This window comes from Cebus imitator, unplaced genomic scaffold (genome assembly GCF_001604975.1).
Source record: "Cebus imitator isolate Cc_AM_T3 unplaced genomic scaffold, Cebus_imitator-1.0 Scaffold240, whole genome shotgun sequence".
Taxonomy (NCBI): domain Eukaryota; kingdom Metazoa; phylum Chordata; class Mammalia; order Primates; family Cebidae; genus Cebus; species Cebus imitator.
The window spans coordinates 2125838-2141633 of NW_016107555.1; the positions used below are offsets into that span (position 1 = coordinate 2125838).

Below are 15796 nucleotides of genomic sequence, written 5' to 3' on the forward strand. Positions count from 1 at the left end.
GCGCACGTGGGCACAGGCTTAGCGCACGCACTGCGGCATCCGCGAATGGCGAACACATGGGCGTCTATTTATACCTGAAGACACCAAAATGCATTCACTTCTTTTAGAATCAGAAGAAATCAGGGAGAACGGTGCGGCCAGCGGGCCGTTCTCCCCTGGGATACTGGCGGGTCCCGGAGACCGCGCCGTCGTGCGCGAAGCCCCGGGTCGGGTCCCCAGCGGGAAGGGCCAGGGAGGGCGGCGGGCTCGGGCTCCCCTCCCGCCGCGAGGCCCCGGGCGCGGCGCCGCTTTAAGGCTCGGGGCCGGCGCGGATGCGGAGGCTGCGGCCGTGACGTCAGCGCCCCGCCCCGGGTGATGCTGCAGCAGCGGGGACCGCGGCCGGGCAGGCAGCAGCCAGCGGGGACAGGGATGCCCGCCGTCTCCACCCACAGGTACCGCCGTCTCCCCCGCGCCCTCCGCCCGCTCCCCGGCCCGGTGCCTGCCGGAGCGCCGCGCCCTGGGCCCCGGGGTAGTCAGGGCGCCGGGTTCGGGACCCGAGGCCGGCACGGAGACCTTTGTTCCTCGTGGAAGTCTCGTGAATGGCAGAGTCCACGGAGCCCCCCGTCTCGCCCCTCCGAGGGCAGGAGCCTCGGGCCTGGGGGTTGGGTGCCGGCCAGGTGGCAGGTGCTCTGGTCCTTGCTGGCGAGGGGAGGAGACCCTGGCCTCAGCCCTGGCACGGGGTGCGCTCCTCGAGCCCGAGGCCTGGTCCCTGGTCACCTGGGCAGGTGTCATCCGCTTCCGGCTCACCTTCTGCGTGGAGCTGACCCCTCTCCCTGACCAGGGCCCTGGCAGCGCCCTCAGCATCCCAGGGTTACTCAGCGAGGCCACCCAGGGCTCTCCTTTCCCGAGTCAGCGCCAAGGGGAATGCGCTGAGGTGGAAGCCGGTCAGCTCCTTCTGTCCTCGACAACAAGCAACTTCTGAAATTATTTCTAGAGTTACCGCCGTGCATGCTTCTCAGCTCTTCTAGAGAAGCAGAGTTAGGGGCGGAGGACAGCCAAATTCAGACTGCACCTGGCCTGGGTTTTAGGGTAAAGGTGGCCATGGAGTAGCGGTCAAGCTGCCAGAGATGGAAAGTGGGGAACGGCCACGATTCAGAAACTAGCCTATTCCAGGCACTCTCCCAAGTCCCTAGAGCCCCTTCCTGGTCCGGGAGGACCTCCCTGAAGAATTTTGAGGGTCGGTGGAAAGAAGCATGAGGGGCCGGCACGGTGGCTCATGGCTGTAATCCCAGTACTTTGGGAGGCCCAGTCAGGTGGATCACCTGAGGTCAGGAGTTCGAGGCCAGCCTAGAAAACATGGCGAATCCCCATCTCTACTAAAAATACAAAATTAGCCGGGCGTGGTGGTGGGCACCTGTAATCCCAGCTACTTGGGAGGTCGAGGCAGGATAATTGCTTGGGAGGTGGAGGTTGCAGTGAGCTGAGATCGTGCCACGGCACTCCAGCCTGGGCGATAGAGTAAGACTCCATCTCAAATCAATAACAAGTAAATAAGTGTGAGGAAGGGAGGTGGCCCCAGGTGAAAATGGGTGGGAGCCCATTTTCATAAAGAGAAGAAAGAAATGAGGAAATCGTTTCCACTCATAGTAGAATCGTTGTAAGCATTCAAACTACATGAACATGATTACTTTTATTAATCATTTCTCACTTAAACTTCCCATAATACAGTTTGAGGGATCTGTTACTTTAAACAGCCTGTGTACTCTGGAAGCACAGTGGGCCCCTGTATAACCTTTGGGGGGTCCAGAGAGATGAGTGCATTTCCTTTTGACTGAAAAAATGGTCAGATGGTGCCGTAAAGACAGTCTGGTGAATGTTTGTATTTGTGTATTAAAATTAGATTTCACGATCTTAAACTCCACTCTCACCCATTTTTATGGGAACATTCAAAAATGAATTTTTTTTTTTTTATTAAACAGAGTCTTGCTCTGTCACCCAGGCTGGAGTGCAGTGGCACAATCTAGGCTCAGTGCAGCCTCTGCCTCCCAGATTCAGGTGATTCTCCTGCCTCAGCCTCCTGAGTAGCTGGGATTACAGGTATGTGCCACCATACCCAGATAATTTTTATATTTTTAAAAGAGACGGGGTTTCTCCATGTTGGCCAGGCTGGTCTCAAACTCCTGATCTCAGGTAAGCCACCCGCCTCGACCTCCACTCCCAGCCAGAAGAATTTTAGAAATTAATTTTTGAGGCTGGGCACAGTGGCTCACATCTGTAATCCCAGCACTTTGGGAGGCTAAGGCAGGCAGATCACCTGAGGTCGGGAGTTCAAGACCAGCCTGACCAACATGGAGAAAACTGTCTCTACTAAAAATACAAAATTAGCTGGGCGTGGTAGCAGATGTCTATAATCCCAGCTACTGGGAAGGCTGAGGCAGGAGAATCACTTGAACCTGTGGGGCAGAGGTTGCAGTGAGTCGAGACTGTGCCATTGCACTCCAGCCTGGGTAACGAGTGAAACTCTGTCTCAAATAAATAAATAAGTAAATTAAATAAATAAATAAAATTCTTCTTAGAATAAACATTTGTGAACAGCTTTTACTAAATGTAGTTTTAATAAAAATGATAGTGCTCATCCCCAGATTTGAAGATGAATCCTTAGTAAAGACTTTTTCCGAGCCAGGATTAAACTAGGTTTAATTCTGGTTCCGATACTAGAAAGAAGTTCATTGATGTGTGAGGCCCTCACTTCTGCCAGGACAGGCTGCAGTGGGGCTGGCGGAGGTGATGGGAGAGCTGTCCCACTACATAGTCCACTTTAAATAAGATCTAAGAAGCTCCTCTTTTCAAAAATACAGCTCAGGGGCTACGTGCGGTGGCTCACACCTGTAATTCTAACACTTCGGGAAGCCAATGCAGGTGGATTGCTTGAGCCCAGGAGTTTGAGACCAGCCTGGGCAACATGGCAAAACCCAATCTCTACAAAAAAAATACAAAAATACAAAAATTAGCCTGGTGTGGTGAGGTGCACCTGTAGTTCCAGCTATTTGGTAGGCTGAGATGAGAGGATCACCTGACCTCTCAGGGAGGTGGAGGCTGCACTGAGCCATGATGGCTGCACTCCAGCCTGGGCTAGACGGAGGGAGACTCTGTCTGTCTGTCTGTCTCTCTCTCTGTCTGTTTCTTTCTCTCTTTTTCTCTCTCTACACACAGAAACATACACACACACTCTCTCTCTTCCATATGCTGTTTAAAGCTGAAATTTTTTCAAACTGGGTCACAGTTCTTCATTCCAAATTTATTTATTTGTTTATTTATTTTGAGATGGAGTCTCACTCTGTCACCAGGTGGCACGATCTTGGCTCACTGCAACCTCCATCCCCCGAGCTCAAGCAACTTTCCTGCCTCAGCCTCCCGAGTGGCTGGGACTATAGGTATGCACCACAACACTTGGCTAATTTTTGTATTTTTAATAGAGATGGGGTTTCACCATGTTGGCCAGGATGGTCTCAATCTCTTGACCTTGTGATCTGCCCTCCTCAGCCTCCCGGAGTGCTGGGACTCCAGGCGTGAGCCACCACACCTGGCTCATTCCAAATTTAAAGAGAAGGTTTCTAATGCATTTAAATTCACATTATGGGTTAAAATGCTGCTTAGAAAGAGCAGGAGATATCCCTGTGTGCCTGAAGGTGGGGAGAGGCTGGGCAGAGGGACAGAAAGGGACTTGGCCACTGGGACAAACATGGGACTGTGACCTTCAGGTAGAGTCCAATCCAACTCTCCATGTCACCTGTGTGGGGTCTCACCTCTGACTCTGAAGGAGACTGTCTTACACGGTGCTGGAACTGGTGCTCTGTTTCTGTGCTTTCAATGAATGAAGCTCCAGGAGATACTAACTCCTACTTGGGTTTTTGGAAGGAAGACTCGCCAATCAGCAGATTTTACCATGCAGAAGTGCTTGAGCTAGGCCAGTGAGGAACATACATAAGCTTAGCTTTTTAAACATGTTAATCTTGATTTACTCCTCATCGATGAATTCTATTCATCGAAGTATTACTTGTCTACATAGTTCTTAGGTTCATCTGTTCTCTTCCTATGGGAAAGCATGGTATTTTCCAAGGCCACAGGACAAGTCATTTATAGAACTGGCAGGAGACCGTCTCTGCTGTGTCACTCCCTGTCACCTTGGAATAAAATCCACCTCTTAACAAGGCTTCCAGGCCCCCCATGATTAGCTAAGACCTTTCTGAGGACCTCATCTCTCACCCTGCCCCCACTGTGTCCGACGACTGTTACTCATATCTCTTTTACCCAATGATTCCACCAACCAGGAAGGGTCTTTCCTCACTTTTTCACCTAACTCAAGGGCAAGAATGGTGTCTTTCTTTTGTCTCTATTACCTCAGTGTCTTGGTACTCAATACTCAGCTGAATTGGAGGCTGGGTAGCTGGGTGGGTGGATGAGTGCATGTTTGGAAGGGTGGGTAGGTAGATGGGTGAATGGAAGGATGGATAGAGGAGTGGGTGGAAAATAAGCAGGTGGATGTGCAGATGCTTGTTTGGATAGACAGATGAATAGATGAATGGAAGAGAGGATGTGTGGAAGGATGGATGGGCAGATGACTGAGTGGAAGAATAGGTGAATGGATGGGTGGGTGGATAGGTGAATGGGTGGGAAAATGGATACATCGATGGGTGGGCAAGTGGATGGGTGGATGCGTGGATAGGTGGGTGAGTGGATGGATGGATGGTGGATGGAAGGATGGATGGATGGATGGGTGAGTGGGTGGGTAGATGGATGCATGGATGAATGGATAGGTGGGTCGATAGGTGCATGGATGGATGGGTGGGTGGGTGGATGGGTGAGTGGGTGGGTGGATGGATGGATGGAGAAGGTGGATGGATGGATGGAGAAGGTGGATGGATGGGTGAGTGGGTGGGTGGATAGATGCATGGATGAATGGATGGGTAGGTCGATAGGTGCATGGATGGACGGGTGGGTGGGTGGGTGGATGGATGGATGGGTAGGTGAGTGGATGGATACATGGATGGCTGGGCGAGTGGATGGGTGGATGAGTGGATAGGTGGGTGAGTGGATGGATGGATGGATGGATGGATGAGTGAGTGAGTGGATGGATGGGTGGGTGGGTGGGTGGGTGAATGGACGCATGGAAGGATGGCTGGGTGGGTCGATGGATACATGGATGGCTGGGCAAGCGAATGAGTGGGTGAGTGGATAGGTGGGTGAGTGGATGGATGGATGAATGGATGGGTGGATGTGTGGGTGGATGGATGGATGGATGGATGGTGGCTGGATGGATGCATGGATGGATGGGTGAATGGGTGGGTAAGTGGATACATGGATGGCTGGGCAAGTGGAGGAGTGGATAGGTGGATGAGTGGATGGATGGATGAGTGAGTGGATAGGTGGGTGAGTGGACGGATGGGTGAATGGATGAATGGATGGGTGGATGGGTGGGTGGATGGGAGAGTGGGTGGGTGGGCAGACGGATGGATGGATGGGTGAATGGGTGGGTAAGTGGATACATGGATGGCTGAGCAAGTGGAGGAGTGAATAGGTGGGTGAGTGGATGGATGGATGGCTGGATGGATGGATGGATGGATGAGTGAGTGGATGGATGGGTGGGTGGATGGATGGGTGAGTGAGTGGATGGATGGATGGATGGATGGATGAGTGGGTGGGTGGATGGATGGGTGAGTGGGTGGGTGGATGAATGCATGGGTGAGTGGGTGGGTGGATGAATGCATGGATGAATGGGTGGGTGGGTCGATAGGTGCATGGATGGATGGGTGGGTGAGTGGATGGATACATGGATGGATACATGGCTGAGCGAGTGGATGGGTGGATGAGTGGATAGATGGGTGAGTGGGTGGATAAATGGATAGATGGATAGATGAGTGGGTGGATGGATGAGTGGGTTGATGGATGGGTGGGTGGGTGGATGGGTGAGTGGGTGGGTAGATGGATGGGTGGATGGATAGGTAAGTGGGTGAGTTGATAGGTACATGGATGAGTGAGTGGGTGGGTGGATGGGTGGGTTTGTTCTTCATCCTACTGGAATGTCTCTAAATCCAATCATTTTCACCATCAGTGCCTTCCAAAGAGAAGAAAGACAATCTCTGAGTGGGAAGAGGGGTGGAAGAATTTTTGGATACAAATCTGGAGTCAGGAATTTCAGAGTGATCTATAAATAATTTATCGTCTAGTGATAGTGTGATGGAAAGTGGTATAAGTTAATGTCAGAAAGAGCCTCACTTCTGAAGCTTAAAACTAATTTTGAGAGAAAGTCTATGATATTTATCTTGGTCAATGACAAGTGTCATCATCAGAAATCAATGTTGGGAAAGTTGTCCCAATTTTGGGGCCTATGTCTCAGGAAGGACTTCAAAGGGAATTTATTCTGTTGCTTTTTTGTGGAGTGGGTGGGGTGGGCTGTGTCTGAGAGAATCCTGAAGACTCCCTCTGTTATTTTGGTATCTGTTTATTTCCCTCTGATCTGAGCAGTTTTCCTCTCCCTGTGTTTAGAAAAGTGGACATTGGCTAAAACACACACGCTAACATACTAGAATCCATTCTATTAATATTAATAATCTAGATTGCCAGGCGTGGTGGCTCAAGTCTGTAATCCCAGCACTTTGGGAGGCTGAGGCTGGTAATCAGGAGGTCAGGAGTTCGAGACCAGCCTGGCCAACATGGTGAAACCCTGTCTCTACTAAAAATACAAAAAATTAGCTGGGCGTGGTGGCAGGCACCTGTAATCCCAGCTACTCAGAGACTGAGGCAGGAGAATCGCTTGAAACTAGGAGGCAGAGGTTGCAGTGAGCTGAGATCGCACCACTGCACTCCAGCCGGGGTGACAGAGCAAGACTCTGTCTCAATAATAATAACAATCTAGGTTAATTTCAAAGCAGTGAAAAACAGTTGGAGGCTTTGGAGCTGGTGCCTAAGTGGTACAGATTGCAAACCCCAGTGGGGCAGAGTACAGGAGAGGAGGGGAATAGAGGGATGTCTATCTGTGAAGGTCTTGAACTTGCTCATTCCCTACCTAGGTCATAGACATTGTGAAAATGCTTAAAAAGTAAGTTGAAGCTGGGGAGTGGGGATCTGTTTTTCAGCTCTCCCTGGTTCTGTCCCTCTGCATTCCCGTGTTGTCTGTGACTACAGGATTCCAGAGTTTGGCTTATTTCTTTAAAGAGAGCATTTTCGAACACTGTCAAAGTCTCAGTTCTCCCGACTGGACTAAAACTCACTCGTCAGTGGGTACTGAAGAGAAGGGGCTCATGTTAAGCCCATTCAGCTGCCTTAGGGGAGGATCCCCTGGCCTGCCACGAAGGAGGAACATAAGCTTTAGGAAGGGGAGGGGGCTGGCTGTGACTCTATCTAGTGACACAGGAGCTGTCTGTCAACCACGAGGGAGCACTCAGGGTGCTGGGGGTGGTTCCTAGCAATGCCGGGTCTCTCGTCCTCTCTGATCCCCTGAGACTTTCAGGGATGGGCAAAATTAGCCCTGAAAATGGGCCGCAGGTCCTAAAATAGCCTGGTGTCCTTGGAGGCCTGAGAGGAGCTGAGAGGCACTCACTTCCTCAGGACAGTCCTGACCAAGCCTCTGTCTGGGAGACGGTCCCCTTGAGTTTGGGGTGGGGACCTGCAGGGCGGGGTCCTCTCTCTCAGTAGGGAAGGCGCTGGGCTTTGGCCTCCCGGGGCAGAGGAACTGCAGATGGGCAGAGGCCCAGAGCATCACCCATGAGCAGTGGGCTCTGCTTTGGGGGCCGGTGTTTGGCTGTAAATTCTGCACTCACGTGTTCCCACGGAAAAGGGTGAGGGCTGCCTAGAGCCGGGGGAGGACTGTCCCGGAGAAAGTAACTGTGGCCACCGGGGCTTTCCTCGCAGGGACGCCCACCAGCCCTCCCCACGATGATCCCCGCAGCCAGCAGCACCCCGCCGGGAGACGCCCTCTTCCCCAGCGTGGCCCCACAGGACTTCTGGAGGTCCCAGGTCACAGGCTACTCGGGGTCTGTGACGCGACACCTCAGTCACCGGGCCAACAACTTCAAACGACACCCCAAGAGGAGGAAGTGCGTTCGGCCCTCCCCACCCCCACCCCCCAACACCCCGTGCCCGCTTGAGCTGGTGGACTTCGGGGACCTGCACCCCCAGAGGTCCTTCCGGGAGCTGCTCTTCAACGGCTGCATCCTCTTCGGCATCGAGTTCAGCTACGCCATGGAGACCGCGTACGTGACCCCGGTGCTCCTGCAGATGGGCCTGCCCGACCAGCTCTACAGCCTGGTGTGGTTCATCAGCCCTATCCTCGGTGAGCCCCAGCTCCACCCTGATGATGGTGGAGGGCCTCTGGAAACCTCTGGAAGCTCATTGCAGCAGCTTGAGTGTCCTAATAGGACCAGGGAGGATCAGGAGTTAAGTTCCCCTGATTAGTCTGGGGCTGTGGGGAACACAGGGAGGGCCGGTCATATCCCAGATTTTAAGTTTCTCATCGAAACCAGACAATCAAGCAGGGACTTAGCAGCCCCCGGGGGCTGGCACCGTCTCATGCCAGGCTCTCCTCATCGGAGGATCCAAGCCATGATGCTGGTGTCCTGTGGGCCTAGGAGTTCCGGAAATTTCTTGGATTCCCAAGGAAAGCTGTGGCCGCTTAGGGCCTTAGGGTCGAAAGTGGAGGATTTAAGGAGACACCGAGCGATTCCAAGAGTCTGCTCAGCTTCGGTTTTCGAGTTCAGGGTTTTGTCGCTGACTTTGTCGTCTTATTCTTTTGATGCACTGGGGGCGTTTGAGAGCTGCCACTTCAGGAATATGGAGGCTGATTCAATGTCCCCATGCGCCATGGGGACCCTGGCAATGACCGCTGGCCTGCTCTGTTTCAGGATTCCTACTGCAGCCTCTGTTGGGTGCTTGGAGTGACCGGTGTACCTCAAGGTTTGGAAGGAGACGCCCTTTCATTCTTGTCCTGGCTATAGGTCTGTTGTTTTGGCATGGAAATAAAATGGAGAGGAAAATAAAAAGGTCCCAACTGCTTCCTTTTAGGAACATTTAAAAGAATGTTGACCAGGCCAGGCGTGGTGGCTCACACCTGTAATCCCAGCACTTGGGGAGGCTGAGGCAGGTGGATCACCTGAGGTCAGGAGTTTGAGACCAGCGTAACATGGAGAAACCCCGTCTCTACTAAAGATACAAAATTAGCTGGGTATGGTGGCGAATACCTGTAATCCCAGATACTCGGGGGCCTAAAGCAGGAGAATCACTTGAACCTGGGAGGTGGAGGTTGTAGTGAGCCGAGATTGCGCCACCGCACTCCAGCCTGGGCGACAAGAGCAAAACTCCATCTCACACACACACGAAAAGTAAAGAATGTTGACCAAAGCAGTTACCCAGATAGCTCTGGGCCCCGCACTGGTGTGTCCCACAACCTGGCCTGAGTTAACTGTAAGAATAGATCACTTTGATTATTTTTTAAAAATGAGTTGATAAAGTTAATCTCATTTCTTCTCTGCTTGATGAAATAAAAACCCCCATCCAAGTGCAAAACACGTGGCGAGTCTGCAGGCGCCTTTTCCACTGGGCTCTGCTTGGGGTTTAAGTTCTAAAAATTATTGGGTCCTAAAGATTCTAGACGTAAGCCGTGAGCTGTGGGGGACAGAGCTGGTCTGCGTTTCCTTGGCATGACTTTGTGTCTCTGTGTCCAGGGGCACTGCTGGGCCTTTCGCTTTTGCTGAATGGCCGGGACATCGGCATCGCCCTGGCCGATGTGACTGGCAACCACAAATGGGGCCTGCTGCTGACCGTGTGCGGGGTGGTGCTCATGGACTTCAGTGCCGACTCAGCGGACAACCCCAGCCACGCCTACATGATGGACGTGTGCAGCCCTGCGGACCAGGACCGAGGCCTCAACATCCACGCCCTCCTGGCAGGTGAGTCTGCAGGGCTGCAGGCCTCAGACGTGTGGCTTTCAGGGCCCTTCCTCACTCCCTGATTTGATAAAGAACCTGGCAGAATTCCAATATACAGAGAAACACTGATTGAAAACACATATCTCACATAACGCATATCAACCTTAACCTATGCTGTTGACACATCATCAGCAAGTATAGGTCTACACAATTGTAGTTCTATAAATCCAATTATTTTTTGAGACGGAGTCTCTGTCTGTAGCCCAGCCTGGAGTGCAGTGGTGCGATCTCAACTCACTGCAACCTCTGCCTCCCGAGTTCAAGCAATTCTCCTGCCTTAGCCTCCCGAGTAGCTGGGACTACAGGCATGTGCCACCACGCCATGGCTAATTTTTTTGTGTTTTTAGTAGAGACGGGGTTTCACCATGTTAGCCAGGATGGTCTCGATCTCCTGACCTTGTGATCTGCCCACCTCAGCCTCCCAAAGTGCTGGGAATACAGGTGTGAGACACCGGGCTCGGCCATCCAAATGTTTATATACATGGATTCTCATTGTTTGAGGTTGTTATGTTCTACGAAGTCACCACAAACACTGAATTAGCAAACGCTGAATTCCGCTCCTAGGAAAATTACAGCGTTAGGTTCCTGTGAGCCTCCAATCACAATGTTTTCATCAACTCATCAACACATAACCTTGCTGTATGCATTTCTGTTTGAAACCCCTTATTTCATCTATGCCTTTGGCTGATTGACATTGAATTGACGGCCGACAGCGCTGCAACTCAAGCCTGAACGAAGCTTCACTGTCACACACATTTTCTGTGCAAGGCACGTCTGGCCTTCTTACGCTTGGGAACATCAGACAGCTTGGGGGCCATTTAAACAGTGAAACACCAACAGAAAACGCAAAAATGTAAAAAAAGGTGACACTAAATAGACCATACAAAAAACTCTTGTTTCAGCTGGGCGCGGTGGCTCACGCCTATAATCCCAGCCCTTTGGCAGGCCGAAGCAGGTGGATCACCTGAGTTTGGGAGTTCCAGACCAGCCTGACCAACATGGAGAAACCCCATCTCTACTAAAAATACAAAAAAATTAGCCAGGCATGGTGGTGGGAGCCTGTAATCCCAGCTACTCAAGAGGCTGAGGCAGGAGAATCACTTGAATACGGGAGGCAGAAGTTGCAGTGAGCCAAGACTGTGCCATTGCACTCTAACTTGGGCAACAAGAGCAAAACTCTTGTCTCAAAAAGGAAAAGAAAAGAAAACTTGTTTTTGGTATGAGCGCAGAGACGAGAAAGCAGAGCTCAGCGCTGCGGGGCCTCAGCTGGACCACCCGCCCTTAGAAAGTGCAGGTGTTGTGCTGTTCTGTGCAAATCCTTGAATGATTGTGAGAGCAGCGTGAGGAGGATTGGTTCTGCGTTTAACAAATAAGTGGTAGTAAGGAGGTGAGTTCACAAATACAGAACATGCAGATAATGAGGATTCAGCCCCGCTTGTCTCTGGGGCTGGATGTATGAAAACTTCAAGGGAATTAGCTGCAAAGCAGTGCAGGAATTCAGTACATGCTTAGTTATGAAGGTATTATCTGCAAATCAATACTGGTCGGGTGCGGTGGTTCGTGCCTATAATTGCTACACGTTGGGAGGCAAAGCTGGGAGGATTGCTTGAGTTCAGAAGGTTGAAACCAGCCTGGGTGAGCAGTTAGACCCCATCTCTAAAATAAATAAATAAATAAATGTAGCTTTTTAAATATAAAATATTTGCTTTGTCACAGAATAAAATGGAAGAAAAAAATCCATTTCAAATAGCAATTGGGGCCAGGCGTGGTGGCTCACACGTGTAATCCCAGCACTTTGGGAGGCTGAGGTAGGTGGATCACTTGAGGTCAGGAGTTCGAGACCAGCCTAGTCAACATGGCGAAACCCCATCTCTACTAAAAATACAAAAATTAGCCAGGCATGTGGCGTGCACCTGTAATCCCAGCTACTCGGGAGGCTGAGGCAGGAGAATTGCTTGAACCCAAGAGGTGGAGGTTGCAGTGAGCCAGGATCGAGCCACTGCACTCCAGCGTGAGCGACAGAGTGAGACTCCATCTCAAGATAAATGACTTTAAAAATAAAATAAAATAACAAATAAAATAGCAGTTGGCTGGGCTGAAGGTAGTGAGTTATCTCAACTGATCTCTCACAGTCAGTTACAGATGGAATTCCTTCCTCTACTCTTTCTCCAGCTCTCACTGCTGCACTTGACTTGTCTTGAAAAAGACATGCATATATCAATTGAAACAATGTTTAAAAATCAAGGGGAAAGGGCCAGGCGCGGTGGCTCATGCCTGCAATCCCAGCACTTTGGGAGACCAACCTGGACAGATCACGAGGTCAGGCGATCAAGACCATCCTGGCCAACATGGTGAAATCCCGTCTCTACTAAAAACACAAAAGTTAGCTGGGCATGGTGTCATACCCGTGTAATCCCAGCTACTCAGGAGGCTGAGGCAGGAGAATTGCTTGAACCTGGGAGGCGGAGGTTGCAGTAAGCCAAGATCACGCCACTACACTCTAGCCTGGAGACAGAGTGAGACTCTGTCTCAAAAAAATTAAAATAAAGGGAAAGTCTTCATGAGACACACACATAGGGCCTGAATGAAGAGGCTGAGTCTCGGGTGGCTGGGAGCTCAGGAGCTGAAATTCCATGTTACACAAACTACTTGGCCTCCCCAAGCCTCCCTTGCAGCTCCCGGAAAATGCTACCACTTCTCTCTCTGTTTCCACCCGTGAGCTGCTGGGGGCAAGGGGACTTCCAAAGGCGCCGGGTGAGTGCTGGGTTTGGTACAGAGGAAGAGGGACATCGGTTTTTACCTTACACCTGTCAGTGAGAAGGCACCACTTTGATCATTCAAGAAAATTAGTTAATAAAGTTCATCTGAAATCTGACCTTGACTAAGCAATGGTATCTTTCAGGAGGGGAGGAGGGAAGGTAATCAGGATCGTGAGCATGGGAAGTCAAGAATAATAAAATGCACCAGGGGTAGTGGGGAGGCAGAAAGACTCCTAAGTCTAGAAGAACAGAGGCAGAGAAGGACGGGACTGGGGCTTCTTCTTTTTTCTTTTTTTAGACAGTTTTGCTCTTGTCACCCAAGCTGGAGTGCAGTGGCGTGATCTCAGTTCACTGCAACCTCCGCCTCCCAGGCTCAAGTGAGTCTCCTGCCTCAGCCTCCTGAGTAGCTGGAATTACAAGCACGTGCCACCAAGCCCGACTACATTTTTTTGTATTTTTAGTAGAGGCAGGGTTTCACCATATTGGCCAGGCTGGTCTCGAACTCCTGACCTCAGGTGATCCACACCCCCTCGTCCTCCCAAAGTGCTGGGATTACAGGCGCGAGCCACTGTGCCTGGCCTAGGACTGGGGCTTTTAAATGGACATGCATGTGAAAGGAAAAGGCCCATCTGGGTCTAATGAAGGAAGTTCTACAGTAAAACCACGACATAATTAGATCCGGGGTCATGCTGTCCTTAGGTATGCGTCGAAGGCTGAGCTGGGCATGTCTGAAGCCCAGGCCTGCCCATAGAAGTTCTTATTTGGAAAGTAAACCCCTAATGTGGTCAAGTCTTCCCCAGACCAAAAATCTCATGCTGGTAACAGGCAGGTTCCTCCTCAGCAGCAGCGGTAAACCAAGAGAACCCTCCTCTCCTCCCAATACTGGACTAACTCCAAATGTAGCTGAACTCACAATAATATGAGATAAAACAGCGGATCCCTGATGGAGTGTGTGTCGTGAACGTGCAGCTGGCTGGGGTGGTGCCCCTGCGGTTTCCCTGGCTCTTACCATCGAAGCATAGAGCTGGGCTGGAGGAAGCCGCACCGTTCGGAGGTAAATCTGCCCACTGCTGTGAGCTGGGCCCCCGTGGCATCGCTCACAGTTTCCTGCCATGCTTCAAGGCCGGGCTGGGCTGGCCGGTGCCCTGAAGCGTGGGGTGAGAACAGAGCAGCAGCAGCAGTGATCGGGCCCCTGCTTTTCTGCTGTCGGCCAACGGCTCAGGTGTCGGAGAGAGCTGCCCGCCAGGGTTGGGGGAGGTCGGCTCCATCTAGCCCCCACAAGGGGTGACTCTCCTCATAGTGTCCCAGGCACGGGACAAACAGCCACAGGCACTTGTGCAGTCGTCTGTGTGTGAGCAGTGGGGTTGGCCCTGAGCTAGAGGGGGCCTCGGAAGGAGGATGTACCCAGCTGTCAACATTTGCTCCAGGGACTTGAAAGGTTATGGGGAGTGGAACAGGTAGGAAGTGGAAGGGGCTGTAGGCAGGTAGGTGGTCACTGCGCTGCTGCCGGGGGTCCTGCCAGGAAGGGCCTTGCAGGTGGCCGTGTAGGACAGGACTGGGATGTCCCCAAGGGGCCTGCCCTGGGAATCCCATCCCATCTTGTTGGGGTTTAGGTGGGACAGACTGTGCCCAGGTCCCTGGAATGGCCTTGGCTATGTTCATATCCTTCTAAGAAACGGGGCTGCTGCGTTTGGGGCTTCTCCTCCGGCAGATGGGAACTCACACCCCATCTCTCCCCCCAGGTCTCGGAGGAGGCTTCGGCTACGTGGTTGGTGGAATCCACTGGGATAAAACCGGCTTCGGGAGGGCCCTGGGGGGGCAGCTCCGTGTCATTTACCTCTTCACTGCGGTCACCCTGAGCGTCACCACCGTCCTGACCCTGGTCAGCATTCCCGAGAGGCCACTGCGACCACTGGGCGAGAAGCGGGCAGCTATGAAGAGCCCTAGCCTCCCGCTACCTCCTTCCCCACCTGTCCTGCCAGAGGAAGGCCCCAGCGACACCCTCCCAGTGCACGAGGCCACCAACTTCTCCAGCCCCATCTCCCCGCCCAGTCCCCTCACGCCCAAGTATGGCAGCTTCATCAGCAGGGACAGCTCCCTGACGGGCATCAGCGAGTTCGCCTCGTCCTTCGGCACGGCCAACATAGACAGCGTCCTCATTGACTGCTTCACGGGTGGCCACGACAGCTACCTGGCCATCCCTGGCAGCGTCCCCAGGCCGCCCATCAGCGTCAGCTTCCCCCGAGTCCCCGACAGCTTCTACCGCCAGGACCGTGGACTTCTGGAGGGCAGAGAGTGTGCCCTGACCTCTGGCTCCGACGGGGACATTCTGAGGGTAGGCTCCTTGGACACTTCCAAGCCGAGGTCATCAGGGATTCTGAAGAGACCCCAGACCTTAGCCATCCCGGACGCAGCCGGAGGAGGGGGTCCCGAAACCAGCAGGAGAAGGAACGTGACCTTCAGTCAGCAGGTAACAGCAAACGTCGAGGGAGGGGCAAGGATCAAGGGCAGCATACGGGGGTCCCCCTGGTCAGGTACATGACGAAGAGGAAGAGTCCACCCAGGAAGAAGTTCCCGGCCATCATGGGGGTGTTGTCAAGTGCTTTGGCCTAAAGAGCAAAGCCTTAGAGACCAGGAGTGGTGGCTCATACCCAGAGTCCCAGCACTTTAGGAGGCTGAGGTGGGAGGAGCGATTGAGCTCAGGACTTTGAAACCAGCCTGGGCAACATGGTGAAACTCTGTCTCTACTAAAAATACAAAAATTAGCTGGGCATGGTGGTGCATATGAGTGGTCCCAACTACTCTGGAGGCTGAGGCAGGAGGATGGCTTGAGCCCAGGAGGTTGAAGCTGTAGGGAGCCTTGATTGTACCACTGCAGTCAGCCTGGGCGACAGGGCAAGACCCTGTCTCCAAAAAAAAAAGACAAGCCTCAGAGACATTGCGTCTTCCCTTGCACATCGGCAAACAAGTTCTGGGCCTGAGACCACAATGAGTGGGTGAGTTCAGGGCATCTGTTAGGTATCAGCTGGTTTAACACCCTGGCCGGGAGTGACAGTGACTTTTTTTTTTTTTTTT

At 52.3% G+C, this 15796-nt stretch overlaps 1 protein-coding gene across 3 annotated transcripts in view; it reads left to right on the forward strand.

Annotated features, from left to right (window-relative positions):
• Positions 1–335: 335 nt before the first annotated feature.
• Positions 336–15796, forward strand: part of SLC45A1 (solute carrier family 45 member 1) — a 29200-nt gene continuing 13739 nt past the window's right edge. Inside the window, exons 1-5 of one of the 3 annotated variants that reach the window (XM_017498330.2) lie at positions 336–431; positions 7891–8311; positions 8880–8972; positions 9699–9923; positions 14464–15191. In XM_017498330.2, the coding sequence (XP_017353819.2) occupies positions 7915–8311; positions 8880–8972; positions 9699–9923; positions 14464–15191 (1443 nt within the window). In that variant the 5' untranslated portion in view covers positions 336–431; positions 7891–7914. Of the gene's footprint in view, positions 432–7890; positions 8312–8879; positions 8973–9698; positions 9924–14463; positions 15192–15796 lie in introns of those variants that run through there. The other 2 variants (XM_037727825.1, XM_037727826.1) reach the window with 2 other exon arrangements.